The 26,325-nt window shown below is 35.3% G+C and overlaps 2 protein-coding genes across 2 annotated transcripts in view; one reads left to right on the top strand and one right to left on the bottom strand.

Annotated features, from left to right (window-relative positions):
* The first annotated feature begins 7,131 nt into the window (after positions 1 to 7,131).
* On the top strand, positions 7,132 to 12,273 carry LOC136988535 (uncharacterized). Its single transcript, XM_067286405.1, has one exon. It carries the CDS (start codon positions 7,132 to 7,134, stop codon positions 12,271 to 12,273), a length of 5,142 nt encoding a protein of 1,713 aa, XP_067142506.1.
* Positions 12,274 to 19,767: 7,494 nt separating this feature from the next.
* LOC136988534 (cytochrome P450 3A8-like) overlaps positions 19,768 to 26,325 on the bottom strand; it is a 29,920-nt gene continuing 23,362 nt past the window's right edge. Inside the window, exons 14-15 of the mRNA XM_067286404.1 lie at positions 19,924 to 20,086; positions 19,768 to 19,845 (exon numbers count right to left, since the gene is read on the bottom strand). Coding sequence (XP_067142505.1) covers positions 19,768 to 19,845; positions 19,924 to 20,086 — 241 coding nt within the window. The remainder of the gene's footprint in view (positions 19,846 to 19,923; positions 20,087 to 26,325) is intronic.

The following is a 26,325-nucleotide window of genomic DNA, read 5'->3' as shown; positions in this document are numbered from 1 at the left end:
AACCTGTGCGAACCCGCTGAATATCACCACTGGATGTAACGTTTGTGCTAGTATGAGTCTGATAACATGTATATAATGTATAACGGCGTCAATTTTCTGTCTGAGGCGTCAGATACTCCTGCCAGTTCCGTCTCCCAGACGGATAGAATGACACCTTTACCGTCTGGATATGTCAGGCCCCGTCCCTCACCACTTGGTCGCCCCATTGTGTGCCTTGACGAACCCATAATGGACTTGCTAAAAGATGCCCTCTTAGTGCCCACAGGGCGGAAAGAGTTTAGAAAAAAAGCCCCGTAATGAACAAAATTTCATAAATTTTCGACGAAAAGCACAGGAATTATTAAGCTTCAAACAGGGTGAACAAAATAGTGCCCCCCACACACATCCACATACACATAGAAAAATTAGACTAAAAATAAAATATTAAAATATTCTATCCTCTCCGATTAACGCGTAACAAAGAATCTCAACAATTGATCGTTGTTGGTGTTGCTCTTTCTATTGTTAGAGTGCGATTTTTCGAGAGTTATTGCAAAATGTTCTTTAATTCTGGTGATTATCAACCCTTGCCTCAACCTTTGGGGTAAGAAATTTTACATTTTATTGACATTTATTCAAATAAGAGATTCATTCGAAAAATTAATGGATTTAAAGAGAAATTTCTCGGTGCAAATTATAATTAATTCAATTTAATGTAAAGATTTCGAATCTTCGATATTTCTGGAGAGTCGAGCCCGCAAGTAAAATGCTTAGGAGCAGGAGGCCCGAATTATATACGAACTTTCGGTATAAACCGGAATTCACGTTATTTCAATTCAAATGTTTTCCCCCGAAGGCCTTTACAAATCACATCCCAAGGCTTTTTGAGGGCTTAGGATGTGATTTGTAAAGGCCTTTTTCTTCTCTCAAATAAATTTAAAAGCACGAGGCTCTAAGGGGTGGTTTGTTTAGCTTACAGTTAGATAGGAAATTTTGTCAGGGATTATATAATAATTTTATAAAAGCTTATGAAAATATTCATTGATATATTTTTGTACATTTCATTTTAAAATCAGGAGAAATGTTTCGGAATTAATTAAATATTTATTGTTTTATGAATTTTCTCTTTGCATATTCAGGGCGCGGGTGGATGGATGTACGGGGTTGGTGAATCCAAACAATTTGGATCATTTTAGATTTCGTGGCAAGAAGAAAGGCTTCTTGGAGCAGGAGGAACCCGTACAAAGTGGATTTGGAAAGTCCATCTTCGAACATCGTATTAATCCTGCTTATAAACGGGCTTTGAAGAAGATTCGGCCATTTTACGAGAACTCGCGCCATCGTTTTAACAGGTAAACTATATTACTGTTTATATCTATTTGTATGGCATATTCTATCATTATATACAATCAAAACTCGATATTGGTACTAAATCGAGTTGGCACTATACCGAAGAATCTCGGCGATAAGAATTGCATATTGTAATGTGTTCTACAAACAACTTTGAGTTAGAATTAGGGGAGGCCCTACATTTTTATTAAATAGTAATAACTTTAATAACATGTTTGTCAAGTATTATAATTTTTCTTTAACTTTTATAAATATTTATTAATGAAGTTTTATATATTTGGTTTCAAAATTGTATATATGTTGTATTGTAAATTCTTTTTTACCACGTTTAGCGAGCGATTGGTCGAAGACGAGGAGGATCACGAACTCAATAATGACAATACGGTTCCTCCAACAAACACCAAAGTGAATAAAGGGCTCGCGGAGTATGAGGATTGCGTGGAAAATCCACGTGGAGATACAAAGGCATTCAAAACAGTCGGATCGTTCTTCAAGGCTGTATGGAAACCAGTCAAGAGGTAATTGATTTAGCTTCATCATTCGTTTGCCTCTAAAATTCTGACTAAATCGAGTGTGGTGCTATAGCGCTTTATCGAGGTTCAGCTGTATAAAAATACAGCTGAACCTCGATAAGGCGCTTTCAATATGTTTTGATAGAATTGTAGTAAGTACTTATACTGTTTTTTCTACATTCAGATCCGTTAAGAAAGTGTGGAAAGGTGTTAAAAGTGGAGAAACAGAGTATCTCCGGTTTGAATAAGGCTCCGTTTGCTTGCATCTTTGAATCAAGTATAAGATCGATTTGCTTGATTTAGTCCGAGTTCGTATTGGGTAAGTGTTTATCGTAACATTTTTTGTATTTTGTATCAACACTTAGGAGAATTTGCACTCCCAGTTTATAAATTAAACACAATTTCTATTCCCCGATGAACCGCCAATAGGATATTAATGGCAAGTAACAGAGCAGAAAATGTTTATGTATTAGTCTGGAAATACATTATGTTCTTCGTGCGATTGAAATTTTACACGCAGACAGCATAGGCTTTCAGGACATTAGGCTTACATATATATATCCTTGTCCAAGTATGGACAAGAATATATTCTAGAGGTGTACTAATCTCGTAACGCAGTTCCTTCCCTGTGTTTTAGCAAATATTAAAATAGAAGTTAAAATATTCAGTAAATTTATATCAATATGAGTACACGAAGATTTCTGAAGTAATCAAATTAGCAATAATAAATGACACAACAGTATCGAATTAATAATTATGCACTGAATAATTTCCGTTTCATTCGTGTGCAATTGTTTTTGGAAGAAAATAAACTTACCGACTTAAAAATTATTTAAACAATTGAATATTTTGGATAAAAATCTTGATTATTTTCATTTTATTTTGCAGATTTTTGAAGAAAGTTTGAGATTTTCATCTCTGTACAAAGATTTTTTTAAAAATATTTATTTCCTTTATTAGTATTTCTTTGTTTTTTTTTTTACTTTCCAATTGTGACTTATCCAAGTTTGACTAATTTACTGATTGCGACTTTTCCGAATTGGACATTTCTCCTAAATGTGACTCCTCGAAATTGGACATTTCACCTAAATGTGGCTACTCGAAACTGGACGTTTTTTCCTATTTGCGTCTTCTCCAAATTCGACTTTTTTCCTAATTGTGACTCCTCGAAATTGGACATTTCTCCTAAATGTGCTCTCGAATTGGACATTTCACCTAATGTGGCTACTCGAAACTGGACGTTTTTTCCTATTTGCGACTTCTCCAAATTCGACTTTTTTCCTAATTGTGACTCCTCGAAATTGGACATTTCACCTAAATGTGGCTACTCGAAACTGGACGTTTTTTCCTATTTGCGACTTCTCCAAATTCGACTTTTTTCCTAATTGTGACTCCTCGAAATTGGACATTTCTCCTAAATGTGGCTACTCGAAACTGGACATTTTTTCCTATTTGCGACTTCTCCAAATTCGACTTTTTTCCTAATTGTGACTCCTCGAATTGACTTCTCAATTGTGACCCTACAAATTTTGACTTCCAATTGTGTCTTCTCGAAGACTTAGACTCTTCCCAATCGTGTCCATTCTTCGCCATCTCTATCCTCGATTATTCACCGATTTTGTCCATTGTTGATCAACGTTTACAGTCAATTCGTGTCGAGTACGGCTGCAAATTGCATCTAAGTAAATTTCTCAATAATCAGCAACGTCAAATTTACAACGTTATCCAAGTCCATTCAATGTTTGATGAACACGAAAAGACAAATAAGAGTTAGAGCAGAAAAGACGAGAAGAATATTCTGAAATTGTTTGTGAAGAACAATTTAGTGAATAACACAATTACAAAGAATCATCAGAACAAATGAATTATCTCTGTAAACATTTCTGGTCTTTTAATTAATAAAGACTTTTTAAAATTCGATTTTGCATCAAATCATTTGAAAATCATTAGAAATTGTCACGAATTTTCCATTTTAAAATTAAAAGTAAATTTAAATACGATTAAACCTGTATACAATTACTCATTAAATTCCTACTATTAGTTCACACTCTCCCTATATATATATATACATCTTGTTCAAATTTTCAATCGTTAATAAAATACTTTTTATTCATCCACTCAAGTACAAATACATTTTTTAAAAACTTGTAGTGGATGACACTTGATGTTAATACAGTTTTTTCAAATATTAATTCATTAATTAAATTTAATTATTGGTTAATATTATCTGTGGTATCGAAGATGGCGACGGGGAAATTTTTTCCCTACGTTTGAGATGGCCGCGTTTCCGGTAATCTCGAATCAGATTATCGAGTGATAATCTGGACATGACAAGCAGATTAACAATGGATAATCTCGAAGTAGAATACCGAGTGATCTAAACGTTAGGGGGCGTATCCCGTAATATCTGTCGCATTATGCAAATTAATAAATTTCCCCGTCGCCGTTTAGTATCTAGAGAAAAAAATTTCCCTAGTAGGAATTGACTTAAAAAATTTTTTTTTTATATTACTTGTTTTTCAAATAATCTGCATGATAGAGGTGTTAGATTGTGTGAGGCCATTATTAAATACATCTAGATGTATGAAATATAAAGGACGTTTCACGCGATATTTAAATTTCCGCCCTGTGAGCAGTAACAGAGCCTTTTCTATAAAGTCCCTCGTGGATTCGGCCAGACTCACAATGTGGTGGGTGACCAACTCTAATACATTCCTGGGATTTTTCGATCCTTACAGAATCGATCCCGGGTTCCTGAGAGGTAGTGTGCCACCTTAACGACCGTCTTTATCATAGAAAAAGCGCGATGTTAACGTTAAGTAGCACAAGACTTTTGGCAAAAGAAATAAGTGCCAATAAAATAAACTTCAATGTGTTTTCCATCATAAAACAAGTGAAAGGTTAATATTTTATTCGATATGATTCAATGACGACAATACATTCTAGCATTATGCAGTAGAGATTGTAGTCCTTCCAAGATAAGTTGGCAGTTGTCAAGCCAGACTAAACCACTTTGAAACCATTTATATGGGAGGCATACCCAATGCTCCACGTCTGCAATTTACAACTAATAAAACAATCTCTCCCTAAAAGTGGTTTAATCTTGTTTGACAACTACCAACTTTATGTTGGAAGATTTGATGGAATAAACTCAATAGATTGTTCATGTATTGAGACCAACTTCTATGAGAAATTGGCCTCTATTTAGATGTGAGACACTGAAATCCCGGAAAAATCCAAATGGTTATTCTGTTGTTGAGGTGCAAACCTGTGATCAATGGCCAACCAATGTTTAATGATTTCAGCATTGTTCAGCTGCATTTTACATTTAAAATACATTGAAGTTTATTTTATTGGCACTTATTTCTTTAGCTAAAAGTGGATGCTGCATTTCAGCTGAAATGCTGAAAAAATATAAATTGTAATACATATAACCAGGGTCGGATTAACCCACTTTGGGACCCAAGACATTTTCTTCTTACCGGACCCCTCCCTCTCCCACAAGAAAAAATATAAAAACACATTTTCTTTAGATTTTAGAATTCACAATAACCATGTAAAAAGCAATATATTTTTGTTTATTTGTTTATTATATACAGTTGTGCAACAGAAAAGTAAACTATCTTATTTACAAGTCTTTTCAAAATAGACAGTTTGACAGGGCCCTTCAAAAAACCGGGCCCTAGACATTTGTCTCATTTGTCTAAGCGATGATCCGGCCCTGCATAAGTGTATTTCTTCGACTTATGTTACACAAAATTATTGTAGATCAGTGGCGTGCCGTCATTGGAAGCGATGGAAGCGCCGATTCCACCTTCCAATGACCTTCCCTTGAATTTTATAAAATATAAATTTCCATATTTTAACGTACTTTGAATTAATTAAAATTAATATTTTATTATAACTGCATTATGTATCTTTTACAAATTTCTATACTACATGTGAAAAAAAACGATAAAATTGCTATTGTATATTCGAATAATTCGGTGGCGGAAGGAATGTCGAAACCGGGTCAGTCTCCAATCAGCCAGATTATGTAGGCATTAGCACATGTGGTTTACAGTGCACCAACCTCACCCGGTTTAGCTGGTAGAAGCGACACACTCGTAAAGAGTACAGCTTTATATCCCGGAGCGGTTGTGGGCTGTTAGCCACCTGCCTGTCAACTTCCAAGCAGCCAGATTATAGGCATTGGCGCATGCGCTTTACAGAGCACCAACGTCACCCGGTTTAGCTGGTGGATGCTTCACACATAAAGCTTCTAATTTTATATCCGGGACCGGTTGTGGGCTGTTTAGCCGCCTGCCTGCTAGATATTCGGCCGCCCTCGCCCGATTACGTGAATCACGAGTAGACTAGATCAACGGCGGGCAACCCCGGCCCGCGGGCCAGCTACGGCTGGCGAAAAGTTTCTATCCGGCCCGCGAGATCTTTAATAGATTATTAAATTGGAAAAATAACTAATTAATAGTTAATTTTCCAATTCTTTGTAATTTTCGAAAACGATAAGAGAAATAAATGTAGTATAAACTTTTTATTTATTTATTTCATATTTGCAGACTAAAAAAATTACGAGTCAGAAAAAGGCGTCAATTAACTACTACGGCCCGCGGAAAAACGTAAAATTTATTCTGGCCCGTGTTATAAAAAAGGTTGCCCACCCTAGACTAGATTTATAACTTAACGCAACCGATAAAGGTTTACTTGGCATGTTTTTATGATTGGATGGTGCGGTGATGGATGTCGCCACCCCGCGGATATTGTGTTTTTTTTGTTATTTTTTCACATTTATGTTTTGTAAATTTATTACTGTTTGAATGCTCACTAATTTAATTTTATCTAGTTTTATACATTTTCTACAACTGTAACCACTGTTAAATTATTAATAAATGTGTCTCATAACTCTCGTGAGAAAACGCGAGACGAGAACTAGTATGGTGACCGTTAGTTAAAGCAAATTTAGTCGTGTCCTTTTTAGCAGAAACGAGAAGCATAAACACAAAGATCATTTATTACATAACATAATTTTGGTCCGTCGAGGCGGATTAAGTCCGATAACAAAGAATCGCAATCATTTCCAGTGAAGAACGTCTTTTTCAAGAAACTTTTTTGATGCAGTGTGTTAAGCCTAACCTCGTGGATATTGCGTTGGTTGGAATATCGAGCAAAGTTCAGTTTTAGCAGAAAGTTTACTTTAGCAAGTGAGTAGAAAGTTTATATCGTCTTAGGTTTCGTTAAGTAAACGTAGCCGTACTAGTTTAATATAGCATATAGCAAGTTGGTATTCATCATGGACATCTCGCAACAAAAAAGGAACCGTAAGGTTATTAAACAAAGCATAACAAGACATTATAATTTTGCTTTTAGTAGTGAAGCTCAAAATGCAACTATTCATATCCTTAGCACAAGAATCACATTATTAGACGATACGTGGAAAGAGTATCTGAATATAAGTAACAATATAATCATGTATGGTACAGATGAACAATCAACAGCTCAAGAAAAAGATTATGAAGAAGTAGAGGAAAAATATATTCAAGTACGATCCAAATTATCATCATTAATCGACGAAAAGGCGCCAATAACAGAGACAGCAACATCAACACAAGCATCACCACGACAGTCGAATGCATCATTTGAAGGGCAGGCAAACTCCTCGTCGATAAAATTGCCAAAAATTGAACTACCAACATTTGACGGAAATTATTTAGAATGGATCAAGTTCAAAGACATATTTTCAGCAATAGTGCATAACAATGCAACTTTAACAAACGCACAGAAACTTCATTACCTTAAATCAGTTTTAAAGGGAGAAGCTGAACAACTCCTACACTCTATTGAAGTCAGTGATGGTAATTATACAGAAGCATGGAAGATACTGCAAGATAGATATGAAAATGAACGACAGATTATTAATAGTCATCTCAAGGCTCTTTTTCAACAGCCACGTGCAAGGACTGATTCGGCGAGTGAAATCAAACGACTACTAGACACTACTGTAAAACACGTCAGAGCATTAGCAGTGTTAAAATTGCCGACAGATCATTGGGATCACATTTTGGTTTATACGTTAAGCAACAAACTCGATGATGAAACAAGAAAACAGTGGGAATTGAAGGCTACAACGACTACATTCCCTACATTCAATGAGTTGAAGCAATTTCTGGAGCAGAGATATCGTGCTTTAGAGATTTCCGTGAGCAATATGTTGAAACAAAGAACACAACAAAATATAGGAAAACTGTCAACTACACTCAAAGCTCATAGTGTGACCGTTTTAAGTTGCCCAGTTTGCAAGGAGGCGCATCATGTTTTTTACTGTCCAGCATTCCAGAAACGGAACGTAAAAACTCGCAAGGTCACAATCAAGAATGCTGGACTCTGTTTTAACTGTTTTAAGGGTAATCACTCCGTGAAAGATTGTAAATCTACAGCTACATGCAAGCATTGTCGTAAGAAACATAACACCATGCTACATGAAGACGAATCTCCCGCTTTAGTTACAGCATCAAACGTAGCATCATCTTGTATAACAGCGAACTGCAACACTAGTGAAGTGATTATTACACACCACGCATCTGAAACTCAACAAAAAACTGTCTTGTTAGCGACGGCAGTAGTTAATGTGATTGACTCGTTTGGAACCAAACATCAAGCCAGACTACTACTAGATAATGGATCACAGTCATCATTTGTTAGTGAGGCGTTTGTGCAAAGAACAAGATTGCCGCGAGAAACTGGAAAATTAAGAGTTGTAGGTCTGGGACAAACAGATTCTGGAGTTACGAAGGGTATAGTGAAGTTACAACTTCAGTCGAGATATGACCAGTTCTCTTTACAAATTAACGCATTCGTATTGCCGAAGCTTACAGGTATTCTCCCAGCAGTAAAGGTTAACATTTCAGACTGGAAGCATATTAAAAATATAGATCTAGCAGACTCAGCATTCAACAAGCCTCGTGAAATAGACATTCTGTTAGGGGCAGATTATTATCACGATGTCTTAACATCCACTCCAATAATAAAGGAGTCAAACTGTCCTTATTTACAACTCACAAGGTTTGGATGGGTAGTCTCTGGTCCTGTGGGCCAGCAACTTGAAGACAAGGTGATGTGCAACTTTGTTATGTGTAACACAGATAAAATACTAAAACAATTTTGGGAAATCGAAGAAGTAGAAACCACACAAAAAATGTCAGCAGAAGAAACAAAATGTGAAGAACATTTTCAAAAAACTCATCGAAGACAAGAAACTGGACGCTATTCAGTCTCATTTCCCTTTAGGGAAGAAAGACCAACGTTAGGAGACTCCAAGCAAATGGCATTTCGTCGGCTTCGGGCATTGGAAAGAAGGCTAGAAAAGGATTCGCACATTCGTACTCAATACAATGATTTCATGAATGAGTATGAAAATAAATACCACATGTCTGAAGTTGTATCAACTACTGAAGAGTGTTACTATATACCTCATCATTGCGTCATACGAGAAAGCAGCGAAACCACGAAGCTCCGTGTGGTTTTTGATGCCTCAGCCAAGTCATCGAACAATAAATCACTAAATGAACAAATTTGTGTGGGACCTAAAATCCAAGATGATATATTTGAAATCTTACTTCGTTTCCGTACGTGGAAGATTGCTATATCGGCAGACATAGAAAAGATGTTCAGACAGATATCTATGAACAATGAAGATAGAAGATGGCAACGCATTTTGTGGAGATCATCACCAGAATTACCAGTGAAAGAATATGAACTGAATACAGTAACGTACGGTACCACATCTGGTCCATACTTAGCTACAAGGACCTTGAAACAACTGTCAATCGATGAAAGAGAACATTTTCCTGAAGCGTCGACAGTGGTTGAACATGACTTCTACGTGGATGATTTAATGACAGGTAGAGACGAAGTCCAGGAGGCAGTTTATTTGTGTCAACAGCTTACAGAGATACTAAATAAAGGACAATTTTATCTTCGCAAGTGGATCTCGAATGACAGGACAGTGATATCAGCCTTACAACAATCTGAGAGTACTGACAATCATCACATTAAGGTATCTGACTTAACGAAGGCCTTAGGTCTTAATTGGAACACTAAGGAAGATATATTTTACTTCGTGTTGTGCAAATTCTCTAGTCAACCACCTACAAAGCGTACTGTAATTTCAGACATCGCACGACTATTTGATCCATTGGGTTGGTTAGCACCAGTCACAGTCAAAGCCAAAATGATGCTCCAACGCCTTTGGACAATTGGAACACCATGGGACGAATTGTTACCTACAGTTATTGCAGAACAATGGAAGGGCTTTAGGGCTGAACTTCAAACGTTAACAGAAATAAAAATACCACGTCATGCTATTGACAGAAAATATCCACTTCAACTGCATGGGTTTGCTGACGCATCTGAACGAGCTTATGCTGCTGTCGTGTACAGCAGGCAACAAATTCAAGGAGAAGTTGTAATCAAGATACTCTGTGCCAAAACTAAAGTGGCTCCATTGAAGGTTGTGACTCTTCCTAGATTAGAACTCTGTGCTATACAACTCTTAGCTAAGCTAATGCATCGAGTGAATCAACAATTGCAAATAAATAGAGAAAACATTTTCGCTTGGTCAGATTCAACTATAGCTTTGTCTTGGATTAAAAGTGAGCCTAGAAATTGGAAAACTTTCGTGGCAAACCGAGTAAGTGAGATTCAGACTTATCTTCCTCCACAACACTGGAAGCACGTTAAATCCAAAGATAACCCTGCAGACTATGCGTCACGTGGGCTTAACCCAGCTACGTTAAACTCATGTGATCAATGGTGGAATGGACCAAGGTTTCTTTACGATGAGGAACTAACTTGGAAGGTAAATACAATCAATTATTGTGATGTTGACGAAGAAAGAAAGACAGCGGTCGCTTTCACAGGCGAAACTGATACTGAAGATCCTTTGAATATAAGAAAGTCATCTTCATGGTTAAAACTTCAACGCATCCTTGCTTATTGCAGAAGATTTATCAACAACTGTAAGAAAGAAAAGAAATATAGACAAATAGGACAGTTAACTCCAACAGAAACAAAACATTCTGCGATCTGCATTGTTCGACATGTACAGCAGGTTTGCTTTAGAGATGTTTTTGAAGCAATTAAAACAAATAACCCAAAACACAGATTACGCGCACTCGTACCGTTTGTTGATGAGCAGTGCTGTCTTCGAGTTGGAGGCAGATTGCATAATGCAAATATTAGTTTTGATGCAAGACATCCACTACTGTTACCAGAGAAACACCACCTCACAAAAATCATCGTGCAATATTTTCACAGGTTGCTGCTTCATCCGAGCATTAATCTCTTGATAGCTCAAATTAGACAACTGTTCTGGATTCCGCATACTCGAACTTCAGTAAAGAGGTATACTAAAGATTGTGTGGCTTGTTTTCGAGATCGAGCTTCGGAAGAAAGTCAACAAATGGGTGTCCTTCCACAATATCGTGTTCAGCAACTGCGACCTTTTTCGAAGGTTGGAATAGATTACGCAGGACCATTTCCTATTAAAGTGTCACATGGAAGAACAACAAAACACTGGAAATCATATTTAGCGTTATTTATCTGCATGGCTACAAAGGCAGTCCATCTTGAGGTCGTAAGTGACTTGACAACTGCAGCCTTTATAGCAGCTTTAAGAAGGTTTACTTCAAGAAGAGGTAAGCCCACTGATATATTTAGTGACAATGGCACAAACTTTGTCGGTGCTAACAATGAGCTTCGGGAGTTACTTCAATTTTTGAATAAAGACAGTACTAAGCAGGAAGTTATTTCAACTAGTTGTAATCAAGGTATAAGTTGGCACTTTATTCCTCCTCATTCCCCACATTTTGGCGGATTATGGGAATCAAATATCAAATCTGCTAAGAAGCATATGAGACGAATCATAGGCAATCAAATTCTTACTTATGAAGAATTAACCACCGTATTTTACCAAATCGAAGCTTGTTTGAATTCCCGACCTCTGACACCAATCAGTGAAGATCCAAATGAACTAGCAGCATTAACTCCAGCACACTTTCTTCTTGGGGAAGCCCTAACTTCTTTACCAGAACCTAATCTTCAGCATATTAAACTGAATCGATTATCCCGATGGCAGTTACTCCAGCGCATGGTGCAAGACATTTGGAAACGTTGGCATTTGGAGTACCTGAGCCAACTACAAAATAGACCAAAATGGGTAGAAAAAAGAAGAAACCTACAGTACAATGATTTAGTTCTTGTCAAAGAAAAGAATATCCCACCTACAAAGTGGATTTTGGCCAGAATTATAAGAACCCACCCTGGCAAGGACGGACAGGTCAGAGTCGTCGACATAAAAACAAAAGACGGAATATTTACTCGAAACATCAATCAGCTATGTAGATTGCCTGAAAACTCAAGTAATCTTGAAATCTAGGGATTTCAAGGTGGGCAGGATGGATGGTGCGGTGATGGATGTCGCCACCCCGCGGATATTGTGTTTTTTTGTTATTTTTTCACATTTATGTTTTGTAAATTTATTACTGTTTGAATGCTCACTAATTTAATTTTATCTAGTTTTATACATTTTCTACAACTGTAACCACTGTTAAATTATTAATAAATGTGTCTCATAACTCTCGTGAGAAAACGCGAGACGAGAACTAGTATGGTGACCGTTAGTTAAAGCAAATTTAGTCGTGTCCTTTTTAGCAGAAACGAGAAGCATAAACACAAAGATCATTTATTACATAACAATGATAGTTCTGTATAGTTGACAGGAGTTAAAAAAAATCCATTAAAATATTTGATATATTTATTCCGCGTTTATTCCGCTCTCCCATCTTATATTACTTACGGATTTCAATGTTAAACCGGTGATATTACGATTTAGTATGTCCCATCTGTAAGGGAATGCAGAAAAAACGTGTACAATTCTAGTACAGTGTTAAAAATTAACTGTTACTTTGGCAGCATCATTTACAACCAAATTTAATGAATGAGACGTACAGTACATACAATGGTACAAAAAAAAAGCTCTAGAATTTATTTTCTTTAAATTTACGATTTATATATCCGTTGTCATAAAAATTTGTCTTTCCACTGTTTTCCCAAGACTACAGATATTCAGGTACAAAGTAACTGGTTTCGACTTATTTCTACTTAAGAAGTGACTAAATAATTAAGAGATTAGGGAATGGGGACATAAATAAAATCCTGTTGAAAGAGCCAGAATTTTACTTCAACAAAAGCTTAACAGAACCAATCACTCGCTCAGTACAGTGGAAAACTGATTTCCGTGTACACCTGGTATTAAAACGAATTAGTGAAAACGAATGACTATTAAGTTTAACATAGTTAGATTTTTACAGCTACGGTGAGAAACGTTTAAAATTTACAACAGCCCTGTGGCGTCCTTTGAGATATACTAGTGATGCGACAAAAGAGGCATTTGACATTGACCGGTATCGGCACCCTCGGGATTTGGCACGCACACACTCACTACACACCTACCTGGACCGTCACTAGTTCCATCCATTAGCTACTCGTATCAAGATATTTGACTAAGTGGATTCTTTTAAGATTTAAAAAGTAAAGAATATTTTATGTTATTTTTATGTACGTTTCTTTACAAAGCTATATTTTAATTATAATTTTCTTTAAAAGTATATTAATACAATCGAACAATACATTGTACCAGGTATGTATATCCATCGCACATTTTATTTCACCGAGTAAGTTTTTATAATTTATTTTTAATTTTAGCCCTTATATCGTGGCTAGCGATTCAGAATGTAATTGTGATATTAAAAATACATTTAGAGAAGTCTACAGTTTTTACTGGCTTATCGAACAAATGAATACGAATGGACCCTAGACCAGTGATTCTTAACGGCGGGCCGCGGCCCCTGGGGGTCCATAAGTTTGCCGGGGGCCGCCAAATTATGCAAAATTTCCTTCAGAATATAATAAAAAGAAAATTGATGTATAATCCTAATATCGTATTGAAAAGTGAAATAAGAAAGATGAAGTTTTCCTATTTAGTTTTTATTTATTTATTTTGTATTTCTTCCTACATACAACTTTGTTAGTACAGAAGAAATAAATGTAAATATGCTACTTACACCGCAGTTTTTACTTCTTTTATTCCAAAGCAATTTTAAGAAACTATTAATGCTTGGAATTTTAAAAATAATTAGGAAAAATAGTACAGTAGGCTTTGAAAATTTAAATATTTTACATAAAATCCTTACGACAAGTGGCGTTTTAGTTTTAGTTTAGTTTTAGCATCGACATTGGATCGATTTATCGACATGTTTCTTATTTTATTTTCTGTTAAAAATTAATGAGTTTTCATGTTTAATTGTGAAGTTTAAATAGATAATGAAATAATAAAATTATGATTTACATTTATTATATAAAAAATAAGGCAATAATAAAAAAATCAATTTATTATAGATAAATTATCAAATTATCAAATATAAATTATTATTAAAAAATGGGGGTCACAAAAAAATTATGAAATATTTGGTGGGCGGCGAGTATAAAAAGGTTAAGAACCACTGCCCTAGACCATCACTGACGCGCAATTAACTGATTGTCCCTGGAAGTCGGCTTCTTACAGAAACACAGCTTCCCTGTCATCAAATGTCACGGCACGCCACTGTTGTAGATAAATATGGGTAGTGGTATATATGGATAATATATGTGGATTGTATATGGTGCCTTTGTACTTTGTACATTTTTGTAGCGATATCAAATACTTTATGGCTATGCGGTTTACAAATGCAGTTGTAACTTCCTGTAATTGCGAAAAGTTACGTTACAATAAATAATTCTAAGAAAAATGGTTTCCTTTATTTCAAACTTATTAATACTTTCATTTTTTCAAAAGTTTCGCATAGGATCTTGTCTGATCTGGAGATGAGCAAAACAAAAGCTCACAAGAGCTTCGTAAGAGTCACTCAAGAAGCATTTGTGAGGCACTTTTTTTCACATGGAAGGCGTATATTTTAAGTTAAATAAATTTAAAATATAATTAAAAGTTGCAGCCCGGCATTGAGACGAAGTCACAATAAATAATTTCTCGTTAAAAATATTAATTTATTTTTGTACTGCTCTTTACAGTAATCTTCCGAAAATCAGATATTTCAGATATATGGTTTATATGTTGGACACTAACTTACTTCATTTATGGGTTCGTGACACAAAATTAATCAACTTGTAGCAAGATCACCAATATCTATAAGATCCAGTCAACTGTGTTCACACTCGACAGAAGGGAAACTCAGACAATGCGATGGAAACAAACGTATATCTGACGACATTTAGAAAATGTGGTCAGTCACCATGTGAAAGAAAACGTTTTGTAACAAGTTTGAGTAAACTCGAGGAAATTGAAGCCATACCTTCACTCCTTTTGTAAAATTTAAATACAGTAGAGCGTCGATAAGTGGAACCAATTGGGGACTGGGGTCCTTCCAGTTAGTGATTTGTTCCAATTTCCGACTTTGTACGAAAAAATACATTAACCTGTCCGATGTTCAAATTTTTCTCCGTTGCGTGTCGCTTCGTGTTGAATTTTCGTCGATTTTAAGCCTAACGAAAATTTTTATAATAATCATCGAGGCTATCGTATCGTTAAAAATTATTTCTTCATTTTGTACAAACAAAATAAATATATTAAAGAATATAAAAAACATGAAAATTATACTTTAGAAGTAAATTTAGTATCAAAAACATTCGATTCAGCACGACACAGTCCGACTGAAAATCGTTCCACTTTCCGGCCATTCTACTTACCGACGTTCCACTTATCGACGCTCTACTGTACTTGATTCTGAATATAGGCCTATCGGATAAAGTAGAGGAATTTCGCCAATTGCCATTGCAATGTGTTAGCAAGTTTTCCTTTACGTCGGTGCAGCCCATGGCCTAAGTGATAGAAGGCCATGTGCAGCCAATCTATTAAAGTCAGGCTGAAGTAGATCTAAAAATATATAAATAGCCAAGAAAACATGTGATTGGGTGGTTTTATTTTCTTTCGTTCGTGTTTTAATCCCTTTTTTCCCTATAATCAAATTTCGGGTACAATCACCGCTCCATCAGGCAGCTTCGTCACCAATTTCGAGGAAATTCGCCAACATATATCCAAAGCCCTTCTTTTTATTTCGTGTTGTGTGTACTTGACAAGCCGATTACACAAGTAGATTACACTTTAGTTCGGGGATCCCTTAGGCGCGGAGTCCAATTGGGAGCAATCGGTCCAATCCGTTTAAGGCCAGCCCTGGTCAGAGTTACATAGTGGATGAGAAATACAAATTTCACTATAATCTACATATTTTAATGAACATTTTTCAATATAAAAATAAACCATGGATTTAATTAAAACGTGATATGAACAATGTAAATAGAAATTATTATAATAAAGAACTTTTGCTGCAAATAATTTTACCCGCATCGTCGTTGTGCTAAAGCAATGCTTAACTCGTTTAACAATGTTATGTAAGTTATAAATTGTTGCGTAACACCACGAATATCCTTTAATAACAGCATTATTATTTATAAATTAGTTCTTAATTTTAAAAAATTGTAATAACCGCTATCACAGAAAACAAAACAATTATTAACGTTTTTGAAATACTAACCATATCAAAACATTTTAAAAAATACTGTTTTTGGTTGAAAATTTTTATATTACAAATATTTTTGCTTTATGAAAAACAATAAATAGAAGTAATAAATGAGCAGAATTGAGATTAAAGACATAAATCCTAATAGAACAATAGATTTTTTAACAAGTTTAATCCGAATTTTCTTCATTTAGGTAAATTAATAATATGTGGGATGCACTAAAAATTCGAAAATAATTAATTTTAATAATAATCGGTCCTCACAATAATAAGCTAAGTTATCGTTAAGTAAAAGTTATATATTCCCGATTTCCAGTTTGAAAACATAAAATTTTCTATAGAATTTCCTTCATTAGTACCATTAATAATAAAACAACCCATTAATATATGTCTTAATAATTAAATCTCTAATATATATCATTAATATCCGATTTTTCTCATCCCAGTTGACTAGAAAAAGTCTCTATTTTGGGAAACCCCCAATCTGAAAACTGTCTTCAGAACCACTGGTTAAATTTGTCACATGAAAAGAAGCAGAATAGATCCTGAACGTATCCGAATTCTTCCTTTTGTAAATACATCAGGAACACAACAGTGTGTACGGCAGAGTCGACTTTTATGTGAGGTTAGTCATCCGCCTCGAAATGTAAAACCGTTTAAAAATTTCGGGCACAATTATAAAATATATTAATTAATAAATAAAATGTTGAGTCCACTGCAAAGACTCCTATTCCTGAAGAGAGGACAAAATATGAAGAGATTTATTGTTTCTTCCAATTTTATGAACATATTTTATATTAATATATTAAATGTAAGAAACTTTATATCATTTCACAGAGTTTGACACTAATTAAAGATCGGTGGAAATGTTTCTTTTTGTTAGTCACAGGGGCTATAAGTTCGGGAGTGAAAGGTCCTAGGTTAATTGCTCACAAATAGTCCTAATTAACACCGACTTACAGTTTTCATCGGGATTAACAAATAGTATGTAAGTTATGTCCATCGAAACAGTTAAACCGTATTAATGATTATATATGGTTAGAGGAAATAATAGTGCGTTATTGAGTATTGTTACCACATAAAGTCGGAAAGATTTGCGTAAAAAGAAATGAGACGTAGCCTGAGACTCTTGCTGTTAACTGATTTATAGAAAAGCAAGATTTAATATTATATCAGTCATAAATATCGGATTTTCGCAACAATAATGTTTCGCGATACCTAAATATGCGTTAGTAAACCGCGTTAGTAAATATTGTGAGTATCTAATAATTTGCATTTGTTTGCAAGCTTTTGATGTATTATATTTGCTACTTGATTATGTCTGTGTAAATAATATGTCTGTGCCAAGAGCTAGCAACCAGAAGTGATGTGACGTATAGTTTCTGGCATGATGTGACATTTTCTGCATGTGTCATTTGTGAGTGTTTTATCTTTGAATATGTGTTTTCTGTAATTTTTAATATTTATGACCCGATCCTGTATGGCAATCATGAATCTTTTCGTCTCCTCAAAGCGGCATCTCCAAGCTGTTTGACGCAGTTTTGTCAACAAAATCCTGGGCCAGGTCATAAGGATGCCTGCCACGGAGTGCCTTTCGAGCTCATGATTGCCTAATGGTGTCTATGCTTTTTATATGTTGTGTCGTATCCGTATAATGTGAGTGTAAATTTAATGGTGTGATTATTTGAATCTGCTAGAGTTACTGTTCTATGTAACTGACGTTTGTTGTTTTGTGTAGAAAAACTCCGGCGATGTCTGTATTTGTTTGTAGTGAAGGTTTACAATGTGAATCAGGCTACGTCCGCCATTTTTGGCTATGAGTTTTTGTTTTAGTGAATCAATGTATTCTGTGATGTTCATGTTTTGTGTGTGTTTTAATTTTCTTGAAAATGTTTTTGAGTTGTTTCTTTAATTAGGGTGTTATGTTGTTTTTAGTGTATTGTGTCAACCTGCTTAATTGCTGTCTAATGTCATTTATTTGTGTTTCTAATCTTTTTTGCTAAGCAGGCTTGTGATAGAATTGTGTTTTCTCTGTATTTGTTTGAAATTGTATTTTTAGTCAATGGTGTGTTCTGCTGTGACTGCCCCAGCATAAACCAATGTATGAATGACTGAGAGTGTAGAAACTAAATGGACGTAGTGTGGTAGTAGGTGTAGTGTTTACATAATTTAGTGTTTTTCCTACTACCTTAGACGTGTTGATTTTTGGTATTCGTGGTCTTTGTGTAGATGTGTACCTATATATTTAGTGAGTGATTTCTGAAATAAAAGTGAGAGCGTATTAACTAAATCTATGTCTATGTTATTTATTAGTGGTAGATGAGGAATTGTCAATAGTATCATTAGTGGTAGTTGTTGTGCGTGTGCTATTATCAGGGCTGTTGCTGGATTATCCTGGCAGGTCACGTGATCTTCATTAATGTTAAATGTTTCTGTCTGTTGATGTATTTGATCAACAACCTGTTGTTTGATAAGTACAAGTATTGTTTATGGAATAAGGTTGATGTGTATAATTTTTTTTTTTTTAATTATTATCAACAACCCTTTGTTCGATGACTAAGGTGAAGATGTTGTGTGAATCTATGGCGTAGTTGTTGTCTGTATGCTGTCATGTTTGTTTCGAGTCTTATGAAGGCGTAATAAATACGGATGATAAATCCGTTCATTTCCATTGTCCATTTCGTCCGTTGGCGTGGTTTTCCAGTCTTTGTGGTCTGTGGATGCATTGTTACAGAAACATCAAGGCTAGGTTGGTTTCTCACATGTGTTCAGGGCATTGCTGTAGCCAAGCTTGGGCCGGCGCTGCTTTCGCCACCGGTAACCAGGGGAGACTGTGGCCTATTTTTTGAGCGTGAGCATGTATAATATACGAACGCGGACCGTGTTATGATTATTATTATTATATTAACAAAAATACTATTAACATTGTAATTTTAAAATCTCGTAATACCATCTGAAGCCGGCGTGGTAGCCCTCGCGTTAATGCATTAGCGTATCGTCCAGACTCGGATTCCAGTCCACACGGGTCGAAAAATTCTAGAAAGTTTTTGGAAGTACGGCACGTCCCTCACTACCCGGCCGCTCCATTAATAGATCTGGCAGAACCAACGGTGGACTTGGTAAAAGAACTTCTAAGTGTCCACAAGACTGAAAAAACGAAAAAAGTATAGTACCATCTACAAAGTTATATAGCAAACATAATTTTATTATTCTTTTCTGAATACTTATTAATTACATATAATTATTTTATCGAAAATATTTAATTAAAGAGTATTATTAAAACTTAAACAATAAATCGTTTAATTTCTGTATTCCATTTTTAAAATAACTTCTTTAGGACTGTGGATGTCAAATCCAAAAGTGAAATTCATCACCAACTGAAATTGGATAGAATTACTAAAATGAATCAAAATATCAATTTAAAAATATTTTTTGTCAAATTTAAAAATTCGAACCTTCGATTCTTCACAAAGAGAAAAGCGAAAATGACGAAAAATATTTGCCAGACACAATTTCATTTCCAATTGAGTAAATTTCATACCCAAGCAATTTCTCGGTCCCAATCCAAATGGAAAATATGTATAAGGACGAACAAAATTCCTATTTTCTGGAAGAAATCTGAAAAATAAACATATTCGATGAAAAATGATAATAGAATTTATAAAATATCGAGAAATATTTCCAAACATTATAATCTTTTGCTTTTTATATCTTGCATTTTACATACATTACGACAACTTCTAATAATAAAAATATTATATAAAATATTTGATATTTTATATAATATTTTTATTATTACCATATCTGGTCTCTCGAGATTAAGGAAAAACAGGCAAACAGACGTCAGTGAGAATTTATCAGTTCTACAATTTTTAAAAATCTACAATATTTTCAAATTACAGCCCAATAATAAATAAATATATGTATACAGTATATATATATTATTTTATATAAAATAGTTAAAATAGCTTTATGATTTTCACTTAAAATTTATTTGTGAGTAATATACTATATTTTAAATGAAATATATTACTTGCAACTAACAATATTCTACAAGCAAATACAAGTATATTATAAACTAGCAGATAAGCTCGGCGTTGCTCGGGCAAAAAGTAACGATAGCGAAGATTAAGACTATTGCATTATAGCCAATCTTACCCGTTTTCACAGAATGCAAGAATTAGGTCCCCCTGTTTCCAGATTAATTAGAGAATTTTTAGATGGGTTTAAAAATATGTTCGATTTTCCTGAAAAAACGCAAAAAACCGCATCTGCGCCTGTAAATCTTGCACGTTGCTTTCTCTTAACACTTCCATTGTTATTTAACACTTCTATTGATAACACTTCCCCCTGCTGGGGAAGTGTTAACAACCTCTCTCCCGCGGAGGAATTTCGAAAAATCCCTTCTTAGTGTACATTTTTAGCGTACTCTATTAAAACGCAATCAAAAACGCAAAAAATGGAATCTAAAATAGTATAATAGAAGCCGAGTTCTTCACGGTAAGCCTTAATCCTGTCCCTTTCCCTTGCGGGGAAGAATTTTGAAAAATCCCTACTTAGTGTACAGTACGTTCTCATGACGCACCCTAACTGTGTACCACCAAATTTCAACTTTCAACTCCTATCCGTTTGGGCTCTGCGCTTATTATTATTATGTTGGGTTTAGTGGGTTATACTCGGTTGACACCAGTGGCTGTGTACTATGCCGACCAGAGTCAAGGCATAGCAACCAAAACAAAACTAAAATTAAATAAGTGTGTCAGTGTCAGTATCAGTATCAGTGTCTGTATTCAGGAATTTCCTAACAATGTGGCATGTATTCAATATAGTGGCCTTCTGTAGTGTGATGTATGTATTTCTATTCAATTGTAATGACTCCCAGGCTTTTGTGTAGTGTGTGTGGTATCACACCTGTAGAGGAGAGAACAACAGGTACAATAAGCACCCTATCCATCCTCCACAGATGCCTTATTTCCTGGGCGAGTTCTGTGTACTTGCTAATTTTTTCAGTGCATGTGTTTTGTACATTGTGAGTGTTTGGAATGGATATGTCTATAATGTATGTGATTTTATTGTGTTTGTCAATGAGTGTGATGTCTGGTCTGTTGTGGTAAATTGTTTTATCTGTGATTATGGTTCTGTCGTAGTACATTTTGTGCGTGTTGTTTTCCAATACTGCCTGTGGAATGTATTTGTAGTATGGTTCGTGGATGTTTAATAATTTGTGTTTGTTTGCAAGCTCTTGGTGTATTATATTTGCTACTTGATTATGTCTGTGTAAATAATCTGTCTGTGCCAAGAGCTTGCAACCAGAGGTGATGTGTTGTATAGTTTCTGGCATGATGTGACATTTTCTGCATGTGTCATTTGTGAGTGTTGCATCTTTGAGTATGTGTTTTCTGTAGTTTTTAGTATTTATGACCTGATCCTGTATGGCAATCATGAATCCTTCCGTCTCCCCAAAGAGGCATCCCTGAGCTAACCAGCTGTTTGACGCAGTTTTGTCAACAAAATCCTGGGCCAGATCATAAGGATGCCTGCCATGGAGTGCCTTTCGAGCCCACGATTGCTTAATGGTGTCTATGCTTTTTATATGTTGTGTTGTGTCCATATGATGTGAGTGTAAGTTTAATGGTGTGTTATTCGAGTCTGCTAGAGTTACTGCTTTATGTAATTGTGATGTTTCTTGTTTTTTGTAGAAAAACTCTCGCAGTGACTGTATTTGTTTGTAGTGAAGGTTAACTATGTCAATCAGGCCACGTCCGCCATCTTTACGTGGAAGGGTTAATCTTTCTGTGGCAGATTTAGGATGATGTTGTTTATGCTTAGTTAGTGTTGTTCTTGTTTTCCTTTGGAGTTGCTCAAGATCTGTGTGAGTCCAATGTATAACTCCAAAAGAATATGTGAGTACTGGGATGACATATGTGTTTATTGCTTTAACTGTGTGTTTTGCATTTAACTGTGTTCTGAGAATAGCATTTAACCTACTTTGGTATTCTTTAATTAATCTTTGCTTTATTTGTGTATGTTCTGTTAGTTTGGCCTGTTGGAATCCTAAATACTTGTAGAACTCGCCCTCTTCCATGGATTCAATAACGTCTCCATTTCCAAGTGCAAAATCTTCTTTCTTCAGGATTCCTTTTTCTATGTGAAGTGTTTTGCATTTATCTAGGCCAAATTCCATTTGTATGTCCTTGGTGTATGAATGTGTGATTTGTAGGAGTTGATGAAGTTGTTTTTGTGTGGATGCATAAAGTTTTATGTCATCCATGTACATGAGATGTGACAGTGTAAACTGTGTTGTTTTTTCATGTCTGATATTGTAACCATATTGCGTGTTGTTTAACATGTTGGATAATGGGTTCAGGGCTAAGCAGAACCAGAGAGGACTCAAGGAATCTCCTTGAAAAATTCCTCGCCTAATAAAAATTTGGTTTGTTTGTATGGAAGTGTTACTAACCCTGAGATGTAGTGTTGTTCTCCAGTGCTGCATAGTGTTTTGAAAGAATGCAATGAGTGATGGATGTATTTTGTACATGTGTAGAATATGTAGCAGCCAACTGTGTGGAACACTGTCGAATGCTTTTCTGTAGTCTATATATGCCATGTGTATGTTTCTGTGTTGTTTGTGTGCTTGCCGTAGAATGACTGAATCTATGAGTAACTGTTCTTTGCATCCCTTGTGATTTCTACGGCAACCTTTTTGTTGTTCTGTTAGAATGTCGTGTTCTTCAATATGTTTGTATATTTTGTTTGCGATACAGGATGTCAATAATTTGTAAAGTGTTGGGAGACATGTAATTGGTCTGTATTGTGTGGGGTCTGTGGTATTGTTGTTTTTAGGTTTCATGTAGGTGATGCCCTGAGTAAGAAAATTTGGCATGTCTTGTGGATTGATGATGATGTGTGTTAGGTGTTTAGCTAGTTCCTGGTGCAGTGATGTGAACTTTTTGTACCAGAAATTGTGAATGTTGTCTACACCAGGTGTCTTCCAGTTGTGTGTTCTGTTAACAGTGTATTGGAAATCATGTATGTTTATTTCAGCACAGGGCATAGTTGGTATGTTGTGCAAGTTTCTGTTCTCCTCCTCGATCCAGCCTGCATCAGCATTATGCGTGACAGCACTGGACCAAAGAGAAGACCAATATGTTGTGAGTTTTCTTCTGTTGGTGTGCCACTGTGCTGTGTATCAGTGTTTGCATTGTTATTAATTTGTCTGTAAAAGAGTTTTTCATTGTTTGTAAATAATTTATTTTGTTGTTTTCGTAGTGTACATGTTTTGTAACGTTTGAGTCTACGTGCTTTGGCAGCAAGTTTTTGTTTTAGTGTATCAATGTATTCTGTAATGTGTGTGTTGTGATGTTCATGTTTTGTGTGTGTTTTTATTTTCTTGAAAATGTTTTTGAGCTGTTTCCTTAATTTGGGTGTTATGTTGCTTTTAGTGTATTGTGTCAGCCTGCCTAATTGCTGTCTAATGTCATTTATTTGTGTTTCTATTCTTTTCTGCCATGCAGGCTTGTGATAGAATTGTGTTTTCTGTGTATTTGTCTGTGATTGTACTTTCAGTCCATGGTGTGTCACTACTGTGACTGCCCCAGCATAAACTAATGTATGAATGTCTGCGAGTGTAGAAATTGAATGAATGTAGTGTGGTAGTAAGTGAGTGTTTACATAATTTAGTGTTTTTCCTACTTCCTTTGACGTGTTGATTTTTGGTATTCGTGGTCTTTGTGTGGGATCTGTGCCTGTATATTTAGTGAGTGTTTCCTGAAATATAAGTGAGAGCGTATTAACTAAATCCATGTCTATGTTATCAGTGATGGACGAGGAAGTGTCTGTAGTATCATTAGTGGTAATTGTTGTATGTGTGTTATTATCAATGCTTGTTGCTGGATTATCCTGACAGGTTACATGATCTTCATTAATGTTAGATGTTTCTGTCTGTTGATGTATTTGATCAGCAACCTGTTGTTTGATAAGTTCAAGTGTTGTTTGTGGAATAAGGTTGTTGTGTATAATTGTTCTTTTTTGATCAACAACCCTTTGTTCAGTGACAGTGAGGTGAGGATATTGTTGTGTGAATTTATGGTGTAGTTGTTGTCTGTATGCTGTCATGTTTGTTTCAAGTTTTGTGATCGTGTAGTAAGTACGGATGATAAACTCGTTCATTTCTACTGTCCATTTCATCCGTTGGCGTGGTTTTCCAGCCTTTGTGGTCTGTGGATGCATTGCCACAGAAACACCAAGGCTGGGTTGGTTCCTCACATCTGTTGAGGGCATTGCAGTAGCCATGCTTGGGCCGGTGCTGCTTTCGCCACCGGTAACCAGGGGAGACTGTGGCCTATTTTTCGAACGTGAGCCTCTGCCTAACCCACGAACGCGGACCTTGTTAACCCGGGCGACGTCCGAGCCGGTATCACACTTTGATCTAGTTATCACCATAATAAATATCTCCACAGAATGTGGGTGTGGTCACTCTTAGCTTCATTTCTCCCCATAGACCTTACTGGCATGGGTGTCCCTACCAGGAGCTTGTGCTCCAGCCTGCATTGCCCTATGGATCAGTAAAATTACTGGGCTCTCCCACCACGACCAGGTGGTGACCACGGGAGAGTTATTATTATCATTATTATTATTATTATTATCATCATCATCAACCCATCTCGATTATATATATAGATAAATTTACATAAAACATTAAACATAAAACATAATACATAAAACGGTAATTAATTTAACATTATTTGTTCAGTTCCGTATACTGTTAAACAGATTCCAGTTCTCCTGACATAATATTCTATGTATTTGTACAGTTACTTTTTACAATTTTATGTGTTTATCTATTCTAAAATATAAGTATTGAATATGGAATAAAATAGCATTCTAAAATTCAAATTAATGAAGAATTTAACAGTTTTATAATGAAAGTACTCAGGTTAAAAGTAAGTTTTAATATAAAAAAATCTAATTTTTCAATAACTTCTGTTATCTAATTTCATTCGCAAATATCTTATAGCATCTAATAAGTCGTAGCGATATAAAATACAGTATATTAGATTTGCTGTAATGAACTATATTTTTAAAAATATATTTAGTCTCGAATTTAATATACTCTTCGAATATTTGTATCATTTAAAGCAATGGTTTCTAAATATCAGGTCCAATTCTACTGTACAGTCTCTCTTAAAACACTTTTTTTTATAATTATTATTCTCGTGTAACAATATTTTAGAAATACAATACACATAAATAAAATACAATGCAGCTCGGCTTGTTTATGTTTGTTGACACGTTTTTTAAACTCTTTCCGTCATGTTGGTCACTAAAATGACCTTTTGTAGCATACCATTTATGGGTTCGGCCAGGCCTACAATCAGGCGAGGGACGAGGTCCGACGTATCCTGACGGACCACTACCTAAAAAATTTTTGGGGCTTTTCGACCCGTCCGGATTTCCTACCCCAAAACGGTAGGCTGCCATTCTAATTGCTCGACCATCCGGCTGTCTAATAAAACATTCTTCGCTTCCTTATTCCATTTAGCCAATATAAGAAATGATTGTATTTGATAATTCTGCTATAAATTTAATATCGGTTTATATTGTTTTTTCATTTATATATTCTTATGCATTATTATTATTAATTAGTGTTGACATAATTCAAGTTTTCAAGCTCGTTGAACTATTCCTCATCGCAATTCATCTCGTTCTACCTACAAACTGTACAGTTCGCAGTTCCACACTCAACTCACAATTTGTAATAATTGCTCACTAGAATCGTAACAACATATGAAAAATTTCTTTAGTTTCTTAGTTAAGAATATAGGAATGGAGAATACAGTAATTTTAATGTAAATATT

Source organism: Centruroides vittatus, unplaced genomic scaffold (genome assembly GCF_030686945.1).
Source record: "Centruroides vittatus isolate TY-2023 unplaced genomic scaffold, ASM3068694v2 scaffold_3315, whole genome shotgun sequence".
Taxonomy (NCBI): Eukaryota; Metazoa; Arthropoda; class Arachnida; order Scorpiones; family Buthidae; genus Centruroides; species Centruroides vittatus.
Note: the sequence above shows the minus strand (reverse complement) of the source record. Positions and strands in the feature narration are given on the sequence as shown.

Bases quoted from the DNA above. Each gene is read 5' to 3' on its own strand.
- LOC136988535 (XM_067286405.1), top strand. From the start codon at position 7,132: ATGGACATCTCGCAACAAAAAAGGAACCGTAAGGTTATTAAACAAAGC.